At 42.7% G+C, this 17,180-nt stretch overlaps 1 protein-coding gene across 1 annotated transcript in view; it reads left to right on the top strand.

Moving 5' to 3' along the window:
• Positions 1–17,180, top strand: part of GAB2 (GRB2 associated binding protein 2) — a 188,259-nt gene that overhangs the window by 116,913 nt on the left and 54,166 nt on the right. The window contains exon 2 of the mRNA XM_070365094.1: positions 8,575–8,875. Within this exon, the coding sequence (XP_070221195.1) occupies positions 8,575–8,875 (301 nt within the window). The remainder of the gene's footprint in view (positions 1–8,574; positions 8,876–17,180) is intronic.

The raw sequence follows: 17,180 nt of genomic DNA on the forward strand, positions 1-17,180 counted from the left end.
AATATTTTCTCCCACTCTATAGCTTATTTTTTAACTTCTTCTTTTGCAGAGCAAAAGTTTTGAATTTCAGTGAAATCTTAATTTATAAACTTCTCCTTTTATGGACTGTGCTTTTGGTGTCTGGTCTAAGAACTCTTTGCTTAGCACTAGATTCAATGATTTCCTCCAATTTTTTTTCTAAATGTTTTATAACTTTACATTTGAGTTCAAGATTCATTTTGAGTTCATGTTTGTATAAGGTGTGAGACTTAGATTGAGATTCACTTTTTTCCCTGTTGCTTCAGCATCATTTATTGAAAACGCTATCCTCCACTGAATTGCTTTTTCACCTTTGTCAGAAATCAGTTGAACATATTTGTGTGGGCTTCCCTGAGGGCTCAGCTGGTAAAGACTCCGCCTGCAATGAGGGAGACCTGGGTTCGATCCCTGGGTTGGGAAGATCCCCTGGCGAAGGAAAAGGCCACCCACTCCAGTATTCTGGCCTGGAGAATTCCATGAACCGTATAGTCCATGGGGTCGCAAAGAGTCAGACACAACTGAGCAGCTTTCACTCTCTCTGGGTTTCCTGTTCTATTCCGTTGTTCTGTGTGTGTGTGTGTGTGTGTGTGTGCGTGCATGCACGTGCCAGTATGACGTGGCCTTGATTTCTGTAGCTATACTGTAATTACTGAAATCTAGTGGACTTGTTTCTCCCCTTTTATCTACTATTTCAAAGTTGCTTGAACTATTATACTTTCTCTGCCTTTCCCTGTACATTTTAGAATACTTCTGCCTACATCCATAAAAACTCATGCTGGGACTTTGATTAAAGTTGTGTTAAATCTGGACATCAGTTTGGGGAGCTGTACTGTGTCATGTCTTTCAACCCATGAACATGGTGTGCCTCTCCGTGTAGGTTTTTTAAACTTTCTTTTATCAACATTGTATAGTTTTCAGCATACATGTATTGAACATGTTTTGTTAGATTCATGCCTCTTAGGTGTTTTTTAAATGATTATATAAATGAATGGCATTGTATTTTCATTTTCTTCGCCAGTGTGTTTATTTGATAGACTACAGGAGCAAATCAATTTTTGTATGTTCATCTTGTCATGCATACCTTGAAGATATTACAAATTAGATTCCAGACCACCACAATAAAGCAAATATTGCAGTCATCTGAAGTTTTTGGTTTCCTGGTGCATATGAAAGTTATTTTTAAAAATATGGCTAAAAAATGCTGTCACCTGAGCTTCGTCAGATCACTGATCACAGATCACTGTGACAAATGTAATGATGAAAAAGTTTGAAATATTGCAAGAATTACCAAAATGTGAGCCAGATGCACAAATTGAGCAGATGCTGTTTGAAAAGTGGTACCAACAGGTTTGTTTGACACAGGGTTGCCACAGACCTTCGATTCGTATAACATGCAACACTCACAAACCATAATAAAGCAATGCTCCACACAGTGAGGTTCGCCTGTATTTTGTGACCTTGCCAGACTTGCTTACTTGTCCTAGGAGTTTTTTTTCCAGAATTCCTTGGGATTTTTTATGTGGACAATCATGCCATCCAAATAGGAACAATTTTTTTTCTTCCTCTTCAATCTGTATGCCTTTTTAAAAATTGAAATCTAGTTAATGTACAATATTATATAATTTACAGGTGTACAGCATAATGGTTCACGATTTTTAAAGGTTATGTTCCACTTACAGCTAAAAATATTGGCTACACTCCGTTGTGTTGTGCAACATATCCTTGTAGCTTGTTTATTTTGTATGTAATAGTTTGTACCTCATAATCCCCTACCGCGATCTTACCCTCTTCCCTCTCCCACTGGTGACCACCAGTTTGTTCTCTGTGTCTGTGAGTCTTTCTCCTTTTTGTTATTTTCACTAGTTTGTTTTATTTTCTAGATTCCACATGCAAGTGATACCATGTGGTGTTTTGTCCTTCCCTGTCTGCTTTATTTCATTTGGCATTCGGTTCAGTTCAGTTCAGTTCAATTCAGTCGCTCAGTCGTGTCCAAGTCTTTGCGACCCCATGAATTGCAGCACACCAGGCCTCCCTGTCCATCACCAACTCCTGGAACCTACCCAGACTCATGTGCATCGAGTCGGTGATGCCATCCAGCCTTCTCATCCTCTGTCGTCCCCTTCTCCTCCTGCCCCAATCCCTCCCAGCATCAGGGTCTTTTCCAATGAGTCAGCTCTTCTCATGAGGTGGCCAAAGTACTGGAGTTTCAGCCTCAGCATCAGTCCTTCCAATGAACACCCAGGACTGATCTCCTTTAGGATGGACTGGTTGGATCTCCTTGCAGTCCAAGGGACTCTCAAGAGTCTTCTCCAACACCACAGTTCAAAAGCATCAGTTCTTCGGTGCTCAGCTTTCTTCACAGTCCAACTCTCACATCCATACATGACCACTGGAAAAACCATAGCCTTGACTAGACAGACCTTTGTTGGCAAAGTAATGTCTCTGCTTTTCAATATGCTGTCTAGGTTGGTCATAAGTTTCCTTCCAAGGAGTAAGCGTCTTTTAATTTCATGGCTGCAATCACTATCTGCAGTGATTTTGGAGCCCCCAAAAATAAAGTCTGACACTGTTTCCATTGTTTCCCCATCTATTTCCTATGAAGTGATGGGACCGGATGCCATGATCTTCGTTTTCTGAATGTTGAGCTTTAAGCCAACTTTTTCACTCTCCTCTTTGACATTCATCAAAAGGCTTTTTAGTTCCTCTTCACTTTCTGCCACAATACCCTCTAAATGCAGCAATCTGTATGCCTTTGTCCTCCTTTGAGAAGTTAGTAAAGTCTCCTCTGTTCATGGAATTTTTCAGGCAAGAATACTAGAGTGGGTTGCCATTTCCTACTCCAGGGGATCATTCTGACCCAGGGACCAAACCCACATTCTTGTGTCTCCTGCATTGATAGGCAGATTCTTTACCACTGCGCCACCTGGGAAGGCCCTGAAGTATATGAAGCACTAAATAAATATTTGTTGCGTGGATGGATGGATAGATGGATGGCAGGAAGGAAACATAAACATACCTGAGGCCAAGGAGATAAGAGCAGTTCAAGTTAGTAATATTTAGCAAACACCTACCATGGAGATTCAGAGAGGAGTAGGAGGAGATTTTATTCATTGTCTACTTGGGAAGAAATAACAAATACTAAAATATCTGTAATATGTTGTAAAAAAAAAAAAGTGACATGCCATGAGAAGTTCATAAAAAGTGTTATGAAGGTTCAGGGGAAGTAGAAGTCCATTGCAGCTGAGACATTGGAGAAGTTGTCTTTTGAGCTAGACTCTTTGGAGTTGCTTATATTTGCTTCTGAATTATGTGGTTTCCAAAAAAAAAAAAAAAAACACATGAAAGTTGGAGCAGAGGGTGTTGTGGCAGAAGAGGGATGTGAATCTGGGACCAGACTAGATGGCTTTGCCTGCTCTATCATAAATTTATCAGCATTTCGTACGCAGCCGTTGATCAGCCTCCACCACTTCTTGCGAGCAGAACCTGACAGGCTCTGATGTTATCTGCACACACACCTTTTTCTTGCTTGTGACGGTGCCTGTGTGTGTGTTTACATTTGCACCTGCACCCCAGTGATTTGGAGACAGTTCTTTCTACAGAGCCAGGCCCTAAAGGAGGACACGTCAACTGAAACACACACTTTAATACCTCTAAAACCTTCACCGTGCTGTCCACACCCCTGCATTATATACAGGCACCTGAGGCTTGCACACACACAAGCGCACACAGAGTTTGGTACACAGTGGCCTGAGCAAGATTTTAGGCAACTGTAGTTGAAGGTACTTACATTTCTTTTCCTCAGCTCTATCCTATTCCTTTATCTTCACTTCCACTGAAGGCTTATTAGGCACCAGTTATGTCCCCTGACCTTCTAGATTCTGTCAGGAGTTCATGTAAGAAGAAGATTCAGTCTATGGCCATACCACCCTGAACGTGCCTGATCTCGTCTGATCGCAAAAGCGAAGCAGGGTTGGGCCTGCTTAATACTTGGATGGGAGAGGATGATTCAGTAATCAATCCAGTACCTATTTACTGATAACCACCTATGTGCCAGGCTCAGCTGTAAACACGGAGAATGTAGCATGGGATAAAAAGAGCCAATACCGCCCTCGTGAAGTTTCCGTTCTAGGAGCTGGGTAGAATCAGCAACCCTACGGTGTTTTAGGTGGTGTGGCTGCTGGTGAGATCAGCATAGCAGAGTAAGGGGGAGAGAGTGTGACTATTGGGCGGCCAGAAAAACCGTCTGTCCAGTAATGTGACATTTAAATAATGACGTGATGGAATACATAAGCAATGGGAATGTCTGGGGAAGGAGTATTCCAGGCAGAGGGAACAGCCAGAGCAGAGACCCTGAGGCAGGAGTGTGCGGCCAGCGTGGCTCAAGCAGAATGGGTGCAGCAGAGAGGGGCAGGGCTGAGGTGAGGGTTGTGGGTGAAGGGGTGTCGCCTGGGGCTCACTGGCCACTGTGGGGACTTCGGCTTTTGCTCTGAGTGAAGTGGAAAGCCAGAGGACACTTTGTGCAGAGAAGTGCTGTGCTCTGATTGACGCCAGCTTCGATGTCGGGAACAGATTGCCGGATGAAAGCATAGAAGCAGGAAGGCGGCCGAACGATGGACTCGACCAAGTGGGTAACAGTGGAGGTGTGGAGAAGTGACCGGGTTGTAAATGTATTTTGAAACTGTTTGGACCAACAGGATTTGCCGTTGGGTTTAGGAGTTGATGACTGACATCAAGATTTTTGGCCTGGGCAGCTGGAAGGTTGGAGCTGCTTGTAACTGAGATGGGAAACGTTGAAGGAAGAACAGACTTGGAGGATAGGAAGAGCTCAGTTTAAAGGAAGTTTGTGATGCCAGGGCTTCTCTGATGGCACAGTGGTTAAGAATCTGCCTTCCAAAGCAGGGGGCGCGGGTTCGAGCCCTGGTTGGTAGCTACGATCCCATATGCCATGGAGCAGCCAAGCCTGAGCGGTGTTGCCACTGAGCCCTTGCGCACAACTAGAGTCCATGTGGCTTGATGAAAGATGCAACGTGACACAACAAAGCTTTCTCATGCCCCAGCTAAGACCCGATGCAGCCAGATAAATAAAATATGTTTTTAAAGAAAGATTTGAACAGATGGCTGACAAACACATGAAAAGATGCTCAATATCACTCATTATCAGAGACATGCAAATCAAAACCACAATGAGGTACCATTTCACACCAGCCAGAATGGCTGCGATCCGAAAGTCTACAAGCAATAAATGCTGGAGAGGGTGTGGAGAAAAGGGAACCCTCTTATACTGTTCGTGGGAATGCAAACTAGTACAGCCACTATGGAGAACAGTGTGGAGATTCCTTAAAAAACTGGAAATAGAACTGCCATACAACCCAACAATCCCACTGCTGGGCATACACACCGAGGAAACCAGAATTGAAAGAGAGACGTGTACCCCAATGTTCATTGCAGCACTGTTTATAATAGCCAGGACATGGAAGCAACCTAGATGTCCATCAGCAGATGAATGGATAGGAAAGCTGTGGTACATATACACAATGGAGTATTACTGAGCCATTAAAAAGAATACATTTGAATCAGTTCCAATGAGGTGGATGAAACTGGAGCCTATTATACAGAGTGAAGTAAGCCAGAAAGAAAAACACCAATACAGTATACTAACGCATATGTATGGAATTTAGAAAGATGGTAACCATAACCCTGTATGCGAGACAGCAAAAGAGACACGGATGTATAGAACAGTCTTTTGGACTCTGTGGGGGGGGGGGGGGATGATTTGGGAGAATGGCATTGAAACATGTATAATATCATATAAGAAACGAATTGCCAGTCCAGGTTCGATGCAGGATACAGGAGGCTTGGGGCTGCTGCACTGGGATGACCCAGAGGGATGGTACAGGGAGGGAGGTGGGAGGGGGGTTCAGGATTGGGAACACGTGTATACCCGTGGCGGATTCATGTTGCTGTATGGCGAAACCAATACAATATTGTAAAGTAATTAGCCTCTAATTAAAATAAATAAATTTAAATTAAAAAAATAATAAATAAAGATTTGAGATGCCTGTTAGTGAGGAGCAGGTATGAGACTCTAGAGTTCTATAGATGGGTTTGGGCCGGAGCTATAAATTTGCGAATTACAGCAGTTAGATGACTTTTAAAGTTGTGAAATTAAATAGAATAACCTAAGAAGTAGATATAGAAAGAGAAGAGTCTAAGAACTGAGCATGGGGGCATTCCAGCCTTTAGAAGTCAGGGAGACAAGGAGGAACCAGAACTGGAAACTGAAAAAGGGAAGCTGGGAGATAGGAAGATTGAGAGTGAGCACTGAAGCCAAATGAGGAAAATGCTTCAAAGAGAATGGAATAATAAACTGTTCTCAGATGTTGCTGAGAGATCAAGTAAAATCCAAAAGTTGCTTTGAGTGTTGAAGTCTTTAAGACCTCTATTGAAGGAGGTGGGGGTTGGGGGCAGCCTTCTTGTATTGCTTCCAAGAAAAGAATGGGAGGAGAGGAAACAATGATTAACACTGTAGAAATCTCTGAGGTTTTTTTGTAAAGAGGAGTAGAAAACTGAGCCATAGTTGGAAGGGAATGTGAGATCAAGCCAAACTTTTTTTTTTCTGAGATGGGACAAGTTGGTGTCCTGGTGGGAATGATCCTAGGAGGGAAGGAAGATGCAGTGAGTGCCAAGATACAGTGTTGCCCCCTGTAGTGAGACGGGGTGATGCTCTAGTGGAAGAAAGTGGGCCTTAGACTGGGTGGACCACCCCTGCTGCACAGTAATAAACTGCTTTGCTCTAATGCAGGCAGACTGGTAAATACGGTAATGGAACATGTGTAGATTCTCTTCTGCTTGCTTGTATATTCTCATACCAAAGAGTGGAGGTGCTACAGGTTTAAAGAGGGCAAGGTTCAGAAGATTGCCAAAGAGCAACGGAAAATCATGGACCAGATCAATGTAGTCAGACTGTCGCAGCGTGAGGGCTCACTTGAGCTTAAAGTGAGAGCAGCCAATGTGGTTGTGTGATTTTCTCCAGCTCCACTGAGTGGGAACAGGCAGAGTAGGTTAAGCATTAGACTTAGTCAAGGGTTATGGTTTCCCAGATAAAGAGAGGAAGAGAAGCAAGAGAATGATTATAATGATGGATCACAGGAACAAGGCAGGTAGAAGGAAGTGAGGATGGAGATAGAAGGTGAGAGTGCAAGGTGCCAGGATTAATGGAGTGAAGTCCCAGTGAGGTCTAAAGAACCGTGATGGCAGTCAGATCCTTGGCATTGGTGGTGCTTCAGGGTTGCATCACAGTGCTTTGTGTGCAGTATAAACCCTATATGGTAGGTAGGACAGTTGGTGGTGATCTTCTATTCTATAGATAAAGTGGTGGTTCTCATTCTATAGATAAAGCAAGCTCCAAAGAGATAAATAACTTTATGTGAAAATCGCACAGCTAGTCCGTGATGAAGCATAGACTCCACCCGAGGCTCTGTTTTATTTGTGATATCTTTTTACCACTTCGTGTGATGTCTGCTCACAGATTACTCAGTCTCACTGAAGACGTGGAATGTAGACAACCTCATAAGGAAGTGTGCAACTGAGTTAAATTCTATAATATGGCATGACATAAGGAGTTTATTCATTCAGTAATATATATTGAATGCTTATTAGGTACAGGGCTGTATTATAAATACTAGGGACATAGTATTATCCACTGTATATAGTGAATGACATGGGGGAAATTCTGAAGTTATGTGCTTCAGGGAAGTTTTAGAAGGGTTTCTGTGTGATTCTTCCAAGGCGTCGTGATTGGGTAAAAAACACCAGGTGCTGAAAGCTTGGAAGCTTTTTTCTCCGCTACCTGCTGTTTGTGACATTGTTGCTTCAGCTCACTCTGTCTTAGTGGGGGGCCCCATCCATAAACTGAGATGTTACAGCTTTGCAAGTTCCACCCTGACTAAAAGTCCTGTGAGTTTGAGGCTGTATTCTAGCTTGATGGAATAATTGTGTAAAGTCTTTTAGCCCTCATCTGACTTCTTGAAATGACATATCTCATTTCATAGTGATAAGATCCTGTTTCAGTAGTGAAATGCTGCAGTAACGTGTGTACTAAAGTCATCTGCTGTGTCTTAAACTCTGCTGCTGCTGCTGCTAAGTCGCTTCAGTCATATCCAACTCTGTGCGACCCCATAGACGGCAGCCCACCAGGCTCCCCATCCCTGGGATTCTCCAGGCAAGAACACTGGAGTGGGTTGCCATTTCCTTCTCCAGTGCATGAAAGTGAAAAGTGAAAGTGAAGTGGCTCAGTCATGTCCGACTCCTAGCGACACCATGGACTGCAGCCTACCAGGCCCCTCCATCTATGGGATTTTCCAGGCAAGAGTACTGGAGTGGGTTGCCATTGCCTTCTCCGTCTTAAACTCTGGGGAAACACAAAAAGGAGATAGAGGCCACGCTCGGCCGGCAGGTGCAACAGTCCCCAGCCTTAGCCTGGTGATATCTGAGGACCTGTGAAAAGCTTTGAAGTAACTCATGACTTTCCCCCTCCTCTCACTCCTTCCTGTTCAGGCCTGGAAGAAGCGCTGGTTTATCCTGCGGAGCGGCCGGATGAGCGGTGACCCCGACGTCCTGGAATACTACAAGAACGATCACTCCAAGAAGCCCCTGCGCATCATCAACCTGAACTTCTGCGAGCAGGTGGATGCAGGCCTGACCTTCAACAAGAAGGAGCTGCAGGACAGCTTCGTGTTCGACATCAAGACCAGCGAGCGCACCTTCTACCTGGTGGCCGAGACGGAGGAGGACATGAATAAGTGGGTCCAGAGCATCTGCCAGATCTGCGGCTTCAACCAGGCAGAAGAGAGCACAGGTACGAGACGCTTCTCAGTAGGGACCAGGCAGGCGCCTCCTGGCAGTGGCTGGGCCGCTGGGGCCCAGGGGACGGCCTTCAGACTTCTTGAACAGCAGAGTGGGCTTTAGCTAAAGGCTGTCCTCTGAGGCGGGGGGGAAGTAGGCAGAGGATAAGAGTGTGAAGGGCTTGGCCACAGTAGAGGGCCTCCTAGCCCTGAGTCTGCTCACGTGGAAAGCAGGCATGCTGGGGTTATGATGAAGCTCGAGGTACTTGATGGCATTTCTTCAGGTACCTCCGTGCTACCCCGTTTCTCAGGTCTGCCCTTCCCCCCCTCAGCGCTCTAGCTGTCTGCGCCTGGTTAACCTGTCACCCACACATGGGCAGCTTGCACCTTGCTCTCTTCTTTGATGCATCCTCTGTCCACTCCTGTCCTTTGTTTCAGAACAACCTGCATGGTTATACTTGCCACTTTTCTGGCAAGGGGAGGTGTGGGATTCTTTGTGAGTACTGTTGATGTACAATCCACTGTTCTTTATGTTTCCCTGGGAATGGACACACGAGAAGGGGGAGATTCTGACTTGTGTTCAGATTTTGTTAGCCCTCACAGAAAGAGTAGCTCAACATTTTTAAGTGAGGCTTCAGTTGCAGAAATGCTCTTTGACATTTGTTTGGGCTTATCCCCAACTCTAGGATGATTGAGGAGTAGGGTTCTTTTTGTGTGTGTGGCTGATGGAAAGCCTAAGTTAGTAGTTTCCTAAACCTGGTTACATATCAGAATTAAAGAGGAACATTTTTTAAATGTTGATGCTAAAGATACATATCAAATCAGTTAGCTAAGAATGTCAGGGGTGGGACCTAGGCATCCGTCTTTTAAAGGCTTCACACCGAGTGGCAAGGGTCTGGGGCTCAGCATCCATTTTTTGTAAATAATTGAAGGCTGCATACAATCTCTGATTCCTATACCTGCTTTCTAAACTTTTTAGAACCCTTTAAAAACATAAAAACTGTTTCTAGCACATCAACAACATCAGCCTCATCTGGGAACCTATTAGAAATGAAGATTCTTAAGCCCCACCCCAGACTCAGTGAATCAGAAAACTCTGGAGGTGTTTTAACCAGCCTGCCAGGTGATCTGATGCATGGTTAAGTTTGAGAACCACCGATTTAGACTGTTACTATCAGAGTGGGGTTTATGGATGAGCAGCATCAACCTCTCCTGGGAACTTGTTAGGAAGACAGAAGACTTCTGCTCAGACTTACAGGATCAGAATCTGCATATTTTTTAAAGTTTCTTATTCTGAAATAATGTTAAACTTACAGAAGAGGTGCAGAAATTGTACAGCGAGTTCCCATGTATCTTTCATCCAGCTTTCCCTAATGTTAACATCTTTCTTAACCAGAGTATAGTTGTCAAAATGTTGATTGGTACAATACAGTTAGTTGCAGTGTATTGGGATTTCACTTGTTTTTCACCAACGTCTTTATTCTGTTCAGGATTCGGTCCAGGATAGCATATTAGATTTGGTGGTTCTGCCTCTAGGGCCTCCAATCTGGGATGCCAGTTTCTCAGCCTCTCTTGTTTTTCTTTGACCTTGACACTTATAAGGCATACTGGCTAGATATTTTGTAGAATCTCCCTCAGTTTGAATTTGTATGATGTTTTTTCATGATTAGATTGAGGTCTGGGGGAGACTACCACAGAGGTAATGTGCCTTTCTCTGCACGTTGTATCAGGAGACACGTGGTATCAATATGCCTTATTACTGGTCATGTTACCTCATCGCTTGGTTAAGATGGTATCTGACACATTCTTCTGCTATAAAGCTGCTATCTGTGCTTTCATAATTAATAAATATTTTGCAGGAAGTACTTTAATGATGTGCAAATACCCCATTTCTGCTTAAACTTTTGCCCACTAATTTTAGCATTCATCAGCTGATCATGTTTGCAACCGTTATTACCATGGTATCCTAAGGAAGTTTTGTATCTCCCTCTGAATTGTATTAAGATACCTAGGTGATTTGTAGGCACAGTAAAATTTGAGAAGCTCTGGTCTGGATTATTTGTTCACAAACCTGGTGGGTCATCAGAATCACCCTAAAAACTTTCCTCTTTTAATTTATGGGTACTGATTCAGTAGATCTGACTTAGGGCTGCAAAACAGTTTTGAGATACTCCTCCTACAGAATGGGAGGAATTATTTCCAAATCATATCTGATAAGGGTCTAGTATCTAGAATATAAAAAGAACTATTACATCTCAGTAACAACAACAACAAAATAACCTCATTTAAAAATAGGTAAAGGATCTGAATAGACATTATTCCAGGGAAGATATACAAATAACCAGTAAGCCCATGAGAAGATGCAAAAATGTTGGACATCCTTACTCATTAGGGAGATGTGAAACAAAGCCACAATGAGATAATACTTCACACCCACTAGGATGACTGTAATCAAAATATGGACAGTGACCAGTGTTGGCCAGGATGTGAAGAAACATACTTTGCTCATGCATCCTACCTCATATGTTGCTGGTAGGAATGTAAAATGGTACAAATGAAACTGTTTACAAAACGGAAATTGATTCACAGATACAGAAAACAAGCATATGGTTGCCATGGAGGAAAGGAGGATGATAAATTTGGAGACTGAGATTGACACGTACCCACTATTGTATATAAAAGATAATAAGAACCTACGGTATAGTGCAGGGAACTCTGTTCAGGACTCTGCAGTGACCTATATGGGTTTGGAGTCTAGAAGAGAGTAGATTTGTGTATTATGGATAGTTGATTCACTGTACAGCAGAAAGTAACACAACATTATAAATATACACCAGTTTAAAAAATTGTGTGTGTGTGTGTGTATAATTTGATACATATATACACACATATATGGTCACATTTTCATTATCCCTTCATTCCTCAGTGGACCTTTGGTTGTTTTCATGTCACTCCTACTGTAAATGATGCTGAAATGAACGTGAGGGGGCAGATAACTCTTCCAGACAGTAATTTCAGTTCCTTCAGTGATATATCCAGAACCGGAACTATTGGGTTTTATGGTTATACTTTTAATTTTTTGAGGAAAGCCTCCATACTGTTTTGCATAGTGGCTGTACCAATTTATATTCCCACCTCTAGTCCACAAGAGTTCCCTTTTCCCCATATCTCTGGTCACACTTACCGCAATCTTTTTGATACTAGCCATTTAACAGGTGTGAGATGGTATCTCGTGGTTTTGACTTTATTTGCATTTCTGTACCTGTTGACTATTCAGATATCTTCTTTGGAAAAAGGTCTATTCAGGTTTGCTGTCAAATGATATGAGTTCCTTGTGTATTTTGGGTATTAACACCTTATCAGATACGAGGTTTGCAAGTATTTCTCTCCCATTCCTGAGGCTGCTTTTTCATTTTATTGATTGTTTCTTTCACTGTGCAGAGCGTTGTAGTTTAATGTAGTCCCTCTTGTTTATTTTTGCCTTTTCTACTTGTGCTTTTGGTGTCACATCAAAAAAAAAAAAAAAAATCATTGCCAAGACCAATGTCAAAGAACTTTTCCTCTGAGTTTTCTATTAGGATGTTTATAGTTTCAGGTCTTACATTTAAGTCTAATGCATTTCAAGTTAATTTTTGTGCATAATGTGAGATTGGGTTTTAATTTAATTTTTTTTTGCATGTAAATATCTGGTTTTCCCAATACCATTTACTGAAGACTTTTCTCCTTTGAGTATTCTTGGTTCCTTTATGAAGTATTGACCATATACTGGGGCTTTTTATTCTGTTCCACTTGTCTGTGTGTGTTTTTTTATTAATATGCCAGTACCATGCTGTTTTGATTACTGTAGCTTTATAATATACTTTGACATCCGGAAGTGTGACCCCTCCAATTTTGTTCTTTCTCCACATTGCTTTGGCTATCTGGGGTGATTTGTGGTTCCATATGAATTTTAGGATTGTTTTTTCTATTTTTGTAAAAAAAAATGTCATTGGAATCTTGATGAGGATTGCACTGAATCTGTAAATGGTTTTGGGTGGTATAGACATTTTAACAATGCAGATTCTTAAAATCCATGAGCACAAGTTATCTTTACATTTATTTGTTTTGAAGTCCTTAATTTTTGAGCAAAGGGCTTTTGCCACCTGGCACTGGGCTCTGCAAATTATGTAGCTGATTGTGCCTGGACTAGATGTCCTTCCCTAGGAATTCTGTGATCTTCTTTGAGGAAGGATTATGAAGCCCCATTTTACTCTTAAATTCTTTGGTATAATTTTTGCTTTCTGGGTGGAATTTTTGGTTCCATCTGACCAAATCTTTGTTATTATAACTTTTATGGATTTTGTTTTACATTTTATTTTTGATGGAGGAATAAAATGCTTATGCAAAAAAAAAAAAAAAAAAAAGGAAGAAAATAAGGAAGAGGTTTTTAAAAAGCACGAGAAAAAATCCAGAGACCCTCTAGTCTCAAAGCTTTCGTAAATGTGAGAAGTAAGTCCAAGGAATACATAAGATTTTAGGAAATATGTATAATGGGGTTGGGGAGGAACCAGAAAGAAAGTTACTTTGAACTATTCTCTTGTGGGATTAGAGGTGTCCCTACAAAAAAAAATTTATCCTTAAAATGTAGCAAAATTTATTCTTGGTGCAAATATCTTGTTTTTAAATCATGTATTTTAAAAACAGTTACTGTCTGAATCCCTACTTTTACTATATAGAATTTAAATATGATTCAAATTCAAATATGTAGAACTGCATCATCTGGGCTTACTTTCTTTTGGTAGGAATATTCATTTGTTCATTCATACAATGTTCATTCACTCAGCAGATCTTTATGGAAGACTTATTCTGTGACAGTCCCCGTCATAACCACTGAGGCTACAGACTATAAAGATGAACAGTAGAGTTCCAGCACTCGGACCTCATAGTCTAGTGGAGGGAACAGACATAACCAGACAGTCCCAAGGAAGTTCTATAACAGAAGCATCACCAGGGATGGAGGCACCAGCCCACACACCACCAGCTCAGTGAAGGAAGGAAGAGGGAGAATGTTAAGGAGGCAACAAGTAAGCAAGTCAGTATTTTTCAACAGCTTTGTCTGTTAGACAATATATTCCCTTTAACTTTTAACTTCTTTTATAAGGGATTATTTAATAGATATCTAGTGCGTTAATTGTCAGAGCAAGAATATTAGTTGTCTGTGATAGAGGTTTAGGATTCTTTGTGAGATCTTTCTGATGAAACCAAATGGGCTTTTCTTCCTCTGGTAGAATCTGGTATGTAACAAGATTCAGCCACATAATAGGTTTTGTTTTAACTTAGAAGCTTTTCCTAAAAGTGTGTCTTATCTATGAAACCCTCAGGTAAGGAGAGGAAGATTAATCATCTAAGTCAGTGTTTCTTTTAGAATCAGGATATGAGGAAAAGCAGGAAGGAAGTCAACATTTGACTACCTACTTTTGCTAAAGTGCTTTATTTCATTTAATCAACTGTGTTTCCATTTCTTTCAAAAAAAAAAAACAACTGAGTGCTATTTTTTTTCCCATGCCTAACACTCTAGGACTAAAGCTCTTGTCTATCATACCCATGCATTGGCTGGGTTCAGACAGACTCTGCAGCCCTCATCTGCCTAAGTGAAAGTGAAAGTGAAGTCGCTCAGTCGTGTCCCACTCTTTGTGACCCCATGGACTGTAGCCTACCAGGCTCCTCTGTCCATGGGATTCTCCAGGCAAGAATACTGGAGTGGGTTGCCATTTCCTTCTCCAGGGGATCTTCCCAACCCAGGGATCGAACCCAGGTCTCCTACATTGCAGGCAGACGCTTTAACCTCTGAGCCACCAGGGAAGCCAAGCTTCCTCCTAAATACAGTGCCACTCTCCTGTTGCTGGGGCTTGCTCACCTGCCTCATGTGGGATGCATCCTGTACTCATAGGTAACCCTCAGTGACCACAAAAGGACATAATAGGAGCTGTGTATTGAGCATCTACCCTTTGTAAAATAGGGTGTGTAAAATGCATTCTTACTCGAAATGCACAGTAATCCTTTGAGGTAGCAATGATCTGGACTCACGGTCACAGCTAAAAAATGATGGAGCCGGGATTCTAGTCTAACCCGAGTCTGACTCTGCATTCTCACACGCCATCTCTTTGCCCCAGCCCTCCTGGAACGTGAACATCAGCCAGAACCAAGCCCTGTTGTTTTCGCCCCTGTGGATGCCACATATTAGGTTGAAAGCACTCCTTGACCCCTTCCGCCGGGGTCCTGCAGCTGGCTCAGGTTTCCCTCCTTACCGGTCCATATTGCTGAAATCCTCGGGCTGGACTATTCCAAGAATTTAGTAACTTGTAGAGCTTTAATCCAGCCATCAGTCTCTGTTGGTGAGTCTGTGGTGGGTGGGTGATCGGTGTGCCTGAGCTCACATCCCAACTCTGGGATGATGTGAAGAAGTCACTTGATTGAGGTCTTAGTTTCCTTTCTTCAAACAGAGAAAATCTTTTCATCTACCAGTTCTGTTTCTCTATGAGCTTATCAGCACAGACCTTAGACCACTGGCAGCCCCTCAAGTTTCATATTTCCCAATGCAGGATTCACATTGGTTTCTATGCAGAGGTGTCCCCAAGACCTGTGCGGTCCATACCCTCACTTGCTGTTGGTCCTGTAGAAATTCCTTCTCATACAGAGCCTCCTCCAAGTACATATTCCTTGTTTCTTTTTTTTTTTTTTTAAGAGTTGTGAAGGGACCTGTCATTTAAAAAAAAAAAAAAAAAAAAGTGTTTTTCACTTTCAGCTGGAAGGAGTTCTGTGGCAGATGGAGTCTTTTTTTAATCCTTCTTGCCACCCCCAGCTTCTTCTTTCTGCTACGACTCTCCAATTCCTCACATATTTCAGCCAAAAATGCTTAGGATAAAACCTGCCTAGTATCAAGACCAAACCAAAAGTGACACAGAGTCTGAATATCGACCCAAGGGTGGGGAAAACAGCCTCCTGACAGGAAGCCAAGAACGACGCTCGGGAAGGAAAAACAGTTCCAAGAATGAATATCAGGATTTCAGGTCATATACGTGGAGTTGGCTTTTTGTTTGTTTGGGGGGGTGGGTGTGTGTGTGCGTGTGTGTGTACACGCATGCACAAGCAACAGTAAGAACCCTGCCTTCTCTGGGAATCAAAACAGCCTTCAGTCCCCCGAGCAGGGAGCAGAAAGCTGCTCTGAGCTGTGTTTACGAGCAGGCAGAGCCGAGACCTCACGTTTGTGGCTCCGTCATGGGCAGCTGTCCCTGACCAGATGTACCACACACAAAAAGAACCAGCTCCCAGTGCGGAGCTTGGATGAATTATTCATGGGCTCAGGAGCCACCGACTGCTTGGAAGGCCCCCAGCCCTTTGAATCCTCTAAGCCAAGAGCTTCTCGTCCCCGGTGGCCCCCGTCTTCCTCTAATCCCATGGCCAGTGCAGGGCCTGCACAGCCCCTCACTCTCACATGTGCTCTGAAAGGCACACTGGCTGCTGCTACTTATGTGCTCTAGACGTTGAATAAGTGTCTCTCGGAGGTGTTACCATCTGTAATGTGGAGATGACGCTCCCTCACCAAGGGGTTGGGGGGAAGCTGGGGAAGTGCATAGGTGTGCAGTGTGAATGGCAGCGGCTTGTTTCTCTGCTTTCCATGTAGTGCTTTCGGTGAATGTGATGATGTTTATATCTGAAGGTCAAGATGAACAGGATATGATTTAAGTCCCTGTTGTTTTTAGAGAACTGTACAGTCTATAGAAACACTTATACACAGTCTCCTTTGAGCATAAAGATACAAGAGAGGCAGGGCCGCTAGCGTGATCCCTGTTGCACAAGTAAGGAAGCTGAGGTTTAAAGGCACTGACGCTCCCAAAGAAGCAGTGTCGCCAGGTCCAGACTCTTAAGAGCTTTAACTCCATCCTAGGACTGTGTGCTCTGATTCCTTTTCATTGGTCCCAATCCCTTTTCACAGACCTGTTTTTTTTAATCAAACTTTAAACTTTTTGTTTTGTATTGAGGTATGGCCAATTAACAATGTTGTCATAGTTTCAAGTGAACACAAAGGGTCTCAGCCTTATAGATACATGTATCCATTCTCTCCAAACCCCTCCCATCCAGACTGGTACATAACATTAAGTGGCGTTCCATGCGCTATACAGTAGGTCCCAGTGGGTATCCATTTTAAATATAGCAGTCTGTACATGATCTTTCCACAGTCCCTAACTATCCCTTCTCCTCCCCATCAACCATAAGTTGGTTTTCTGAGTCTCTTTCTGTTTTGTAAGTTATTTTGTATCATTTGTTTTTAGACTCCAC

This window comes from Bos mutus, chromosome 29, assembly GCF_027580195.1.
Source record: "Bos mutus isolate GX-2022 chromosome 29, NWIPB_WYAK_1.1, whole genome shotgun sequence".
Lineage (NCBI taxonomy): Eukaryota > Metazoa > Chordata > Mammalia > Artiodactyla > Bovidae > Bos > Bos mutus.